Below are 5,415 nucleotides of genomic sequence, written 5' to 3'. Positions count from 1 at the left end.
CATTGTGAATACTCTTGCAAACGCATGAATATCTTTCTATCTCTGTGATATTCTTAGTTTCCATCTTGTCTGTACCCAGGAGTGGGGAAGCTGGATCATATGGAAGTTTTACTTTATATTTTTTCACAAATACTGATTGTCACAGTGCTTGCATTAATGTACATCCTCACAAGGAGTGTGTAAGGGATTATTTCCCCCACGTCGTTACTAGCATTGGTGGTCATTTCTGACTTAGGTAAGATGAAAGCTCCCATAGTTTTGATTAAACATTTTTTTCACATATATATTTGTTGGGCATTTGCATTTCTTTTTCTTTTTAGAGATTAGTTTATAGGGGCCAGCAATGAAGAGTACTTGCTGCTCTTGCCAAGTTTTGTTCCCAGCGTACACATGCTGCGATGAAGGTTCAGCCATGCAATGTGGCTGGCCCTCCAAGTCAATGATCACATCTCCTGCTCAGAGCAGGAGCCCATCTCATCGCAGGCTTGTCTGCTGAAGGCTGGGTATCCAATAGGAGTAAGCCCAATTCTTCTATGCTGTCTCTACATTATTACCTTTCTCCTATCTTTCTGTCTTCCTCCTAATAGCAAGCTTTGTCTGTGCTCCCTCTCTCTCTCTCTCTCTCTCTCTCTCTCTCTCTCTCTCTCTCTCTCATGTGTGTGTGTGTGTGTGTGTGTGTGTGTGTGTGTGTGTGTGTGTGTGTGTTTGTCTGTCTATGGAGCAAGTACATATATTCATGATGTATCTTGTCAGCCCTGAGAACAGTAACTTTAATGGCAATATATACCACATTCTGAAGAGTTACATCTTTGTCGCTTATTTAAATGTAAGAGGAGAAATATTAAATGTCACATTAGAAGTTTGGAGGTCCTGAGCTGCAGTTCTGGTTGTGCTTGTGTGTAACACTGAAGCCGTTGCCGCTGAGTCTCAATCCTGTGATGAGAGCACAGCCGACTGAGGAGTGGAGCCATGTTTCCCAGTCTTTGTACTGTTGACAAGGCTCAAAACTACCCTGCTCATGCCAGGTGTCGGAACAAGAAGCTATTGAATTAAGTGTATTTCACCAAAAGGAGTTCTTCATTCCTCCTCCACCACGCCTAGCCTTTAAGGTAGTTATCACTGATAAAACCACAGCCAGTTGGAAATAAAATTTGAGCTTAAAGAATAGTTGATTTTTTAATCTCTAAAATAAGAATGAGGAAACATACTTTGAGAAAAAGAACATGCACAGTAAATCAATACAATAATTTTTCTTATTAATGTGGTCATTTTCCATATGAAAGTAAACAGCACCCATCTTTCAGAAATATATTTAAGGGCAAAAAATATTGGTCGTACGTAACTTTCTACCTTAAGAGCAGTTTCGCTTTATGACAACTTTTTCATGTTCAACAAGTTAGATGTGGTCAGAGTGGCTGGTGAAAACCCCTCCTTGTTTTCTTAGTATAGAATTTTAGCGACAAATCACATGTCCATGTGCCTTGCACTTTATTAGCTGTATCCATTTAGCACACAGATATCACCTAACAAGTTTTCGTTTACTACATGTGCAACAAGCTGGCAAATAAATGTGTTTGGTGCATATATCTTGATAAATAACATTTTTATAGTTTTTAAAAATCTTAAACAAGTTTTGATTTTTGTCTTGCTATTATAATCCTTTTATATATATTACAGACATGCAATGCACAGTATTTTGTTTTGTTTTTTAATATTATCCAAAGAAATAATATTATACATAGGCCCCTTAGTATAGCATAACTTAGACAAAAGCACAGTTTAAAATAAAACTATTACAGATTGGCTAACTTGGAAATAATTATACATAAATTTTAGGGGTTAGATTAGGATCTTCTGTGGTATTTTATCATTGGCTTATTTTGTGATATTTTTTCCTCAAAGTAAAAAACTGTTATCTTGAACTTATAAACTCCTTTTATTAGAAAGAAGAGCTGGAGCTGTCTGATATGCCACCATCTTTATCTTGACAGCATTTCTGTGAACACCAGTTCTAGGCAGTCTTGTGGAGCGTCCGATAGCTATGCCCTGCCGTAGTTAACGCGTTACAGTTGCCCCTCAGGGCAGCTTGCTGAGGTAGGAAAAAATGTCATACCCACCTCCAGCATACACAGCTGAAGGAAAGCAAAAGGCGAGCAAACTCCCTTGTCTTCCTTAATTTGCCATTAGACTGTGAGCTCCCTAACATCGTCTCCCTACAGCTTAGAATGTACCACACAGCAGACCACGTCCAGGAAGGCTGGGGGTGGGAATTTAGACAAGACCTTTTCCTGTGAGCCTGGACAGCAGGCAGTAACATGGTGCAGCAGCGATGTGGCCAGACCAGGAAGGGAGAAAAATTGCCTTCGTATGAAAATATTGCTACAAAAATGATACCTGGGAATTGAATGTCCAAACTCACATCTAAATTTCCTGGAAATTAGTATGAGTAGAGCCAGAAGGAGAAGAAGATGATGTTAACTAGTACATTGGTCATCGCTGTATGAAGCTTTATTTACTTTTTGTTTCCCTTTAATGTTTCTTCAGCGTATCCATACAGTTGACTATTGATACTGGTCGTTCTGTGCTTTTAGATGCAGTTTTTAACTGCATCTGCAATGAGCATGCATGCATGTTTTTCCTGGCATTATTCTCTAAGCCAGAGAGTATAATGACTATTTTCATAGTGCTGACGTCGTCTTTTAAGTGACTTAGAGATAGGTTAGGATTTAGGAGGATGCACCCCTTTGTCTGAGGTCTTCAGCATCTGTTGGTCTCGGTAGGTACAGCAGTGGGTGGGGAATGCCCGTCTCAGCCAGGAGCACACTGGAGGGTACTTACATTTCTCTGAGATGGAAAACTTCAGGATTGCAATAGCTTGAGTTTGTGGTCAGTTACAATAAGTAGTTATAACTTCAAAACGATCTTTTACTACTTTTTTTCCTCAGAGAGTGGGGCCAGGGCCCGTGATTTGGTAGAAAGGACACTCTTCATGTAAAAACATTAAGTTCCTGCATCACTTACTGGAACTTTGAGCTTCTCAGGGCTGTCCACATCCAGAAGCGAGGCCAAGAGCCCCTGCCCTCCCTCTGCAGAGAGCTTCCGTTCTGTTCGGCATCCACAGCCTAGCGTAAGAATCTGCTGAACTACTTCAGCTTACTATTGACTAACTCCTGAATTTTCAAGTAAGAAGAAAGAGAGAAAGAAAGAAAGAAAGAAAGAAAGAAAGAAAGAAAACAAACCCCGAACTGTCCCCAAAGGAGAAAAAAATTCAAGGTTAAAAAAATAGAAATAATTTCATGTTGGTTTGGACTGAACAAATTTGAATGAGAAAAAACAAAGAAATACCAGAAAGGGTCAAACATGGGGTACAGGCTTGTAGTTCCACACCTTGGAGAGAGAGAGGCAGGAGGGTTACCACAAGTTTGAAGCCAGACTTGACTTTATAGCAGTTCCAGATCACAGAAGTCTACACAAACTTTCTTAAATGGAGAGATGGGGGCAGAGAAAGAGGGAGAAAGGGAGGGAGAAAAGAAGGAAGGGAGAGACAGAACAGAGGAAAAAAAGAAAAAGAAACAGGTGTCCAGTGAGATTTTTCACATATCAGGAGTAACTTTTTTAAAAGGTGCTTTTCACAGGGTGGGAGGGTGGCACACGTCTGGAACCCTGCATGTTGGGAATCAGGGCAGGGGTTCGGGAGCCCAGACAAGGCTGCCGAGATCCTGACTCGACCTCTTCCCAAAGTGAAAAAATTGTGTTTTTCTATCTGTTTGTCTATCCATCCGTCCATCTGTCTGTCTATCCATCATCCATCCAGCCATAAATGATTGATCTTCTGCTCGACTTTGTGGGCAAAACAGCTTGGAGACATTTTAGCCGCGTGCTGCCCCTCAGACCTGTGCACCCTTCACTGTAGTGAGGGCAGGACTGTGCGCGCTCCCTACACAGGTGAGGGCACTTGCCCTGGGCACACTGGTAGCAAACAGTGAATGTTAGTGCCTGCAATAAGATTGTTTATATAGGACCTGTGCGTGGTAAAGACAAAGAGAAACTGGTGAAAGGTGACTGTTACATGTCAGGGAACCTGCTAGGTGTTTCCAGAGAAATTAAAGAGGAGAGGGGCTTTGATGAGGTCTGAGAGTAAACTTCTTTTGAGATGCCATAATTTAAAAAATTTTGACAGATTTTTTTCAAACAAAGCAACATTTTACTGCAGATTTTCCTGTGAGATTGATCCAGTTTATTAGAGTTTGGAGGCCATATGCAAGATGCCTGACTTAGTGTATCTTATCCCACCTCAGACAAAAACACTATGGGCAATTTAAAAATAAGTCAAAGTATAACACGAGGGACTGAGGAGGGGAGGGAGCAGTGTGGGTTAGACACCAATATTAACAGATAGTCTAGGCTCTGAGGACAGGAAAACCTTGCAAAATGCACCAAACAAAGAAACCAACGTGTTTTCTCTTGCTGTAGGGAGATTTTGGTAGCTATAAAAAGGTTTGTTATCACAAATATAGTTTAACATACTCAGCTATTCTATATAAAAATTCAGAAAAATAGTTTAAAGCAAAACACAAGCTCTTAATACATACGACAGAAGCTGAATTACAACAGAAAAGTCAGTTTGAGTGTGAGCCTGGTGGGCCTTAGCCATGTCATTTAGCATCCGTTCTGGGGCTAAAAAAAATTCACACACACACACACACACACACACACACACACACACACATCAGTTATAGCTTCAGGTTTCTTAGTCACATGCTTTAAAAGCAGCGATATATCGAAAACACTTCAATTTCAGTTTGACAAAAGCGAACAGGACTAAGAAGATGACAGCACACTTTCCCTGTAGAGTAGCAAATAACAGCCTTTGCCATCAAAAATAGATGCTGTAAGTTAAAAAAAATACTTCCGTTGGTAATATTTGTTAACATTTCTAATCAGAGTCTGTACGAATTCTTCAAAAGGAATGGAACAATACTCTCGGGTGTAGATGTACACGTGTGAAGAATCCGTTAAGAGGGGAACATGTGATTCCCCTCGTGTCTGTTCCTGGGCTTTAGGCAGGCCATCCTCACGCTGTCTCTGAAGCCCGCAGGAATTCCATTTGTACAGCAGCCTTGCAGGGTGGGGCTGACCCACTCTTCTTCCGGAATTCTGCAGCGATTTCCTCAAAAGACTTTCCTTTGGTTTCTGGAACTTTAAAGAATGTAAACAGCGTGAAGGCCAGGACCACCCCGGCAAAGAGGAAGAATACGTAAGGCCCACAGAAGTCCTGCAACGAGAGCAAAGAGTCGAGTCAGCAGCTGTGTGGCCTGCCTTGAGAGCCGTGGGCTTGCACAGTGTGGGCGCTTACCGCAATGTACTGGAAGCAGAGTGCTATGATGAAATTGCAGACCCAGTTGCAGAAGGCAG

The 5,415-nt window shown here is 41.4% G+C and overlaps 1 protein-coding gene across 2 annotated transcripts in view; it reads right to left on the bottom strand.

Annotated features, from left to right (window-relative positions):
- Positions 1 to 4,027: 4,027 nt before the first annotated feature.
- Positions 4,028 to 5,415, bottom strand: part of Slc2a2 (solute carrier family 2 member 2) — a 27,075-nt gene continuing 25,687 nt past the window's right edge. For both annotated transcript variants that reach the window (XM_051157000.1, XM_051156999.1), the window contains exons 10-11: positions 5,357 to 5,415; positions 4,028 to 5,275 (exon numbers count right to left, since the gene is read on the bottom strand). The exon at positions 5,357 to 5,415 is cut by the window's right edge and continues 145 nt beyond it. In XM_051157000.1, the coding sequence (XP_051012957.1) occupies positions 5,075 to 5,275; positions 5,357 to 5,415 (260 nt within the window). In that variant the 3' untranslated portion in view covers positions 4,028 to 5,074. The remainder of the gene's footprint in view (positions 5,276 to 5,356) is intronic.

This window comes from Acomys russatus, chromosome 15 (genome assembly GCF_903995435.1).
Source record: "Acomys russatus chromosome 15, mAcoRus1.1, whole genome shotgun sequence".
Taxonomy (NCBI): domain Eukaryota; kingdom Metazoa; phylum Chordata; class Mammalia; order Rodentia; family Muridae; genus Acomys; species Acomys russatus.
This window is presented reverse-complemented; position numbering and strand designations above follow the sequence as displayed.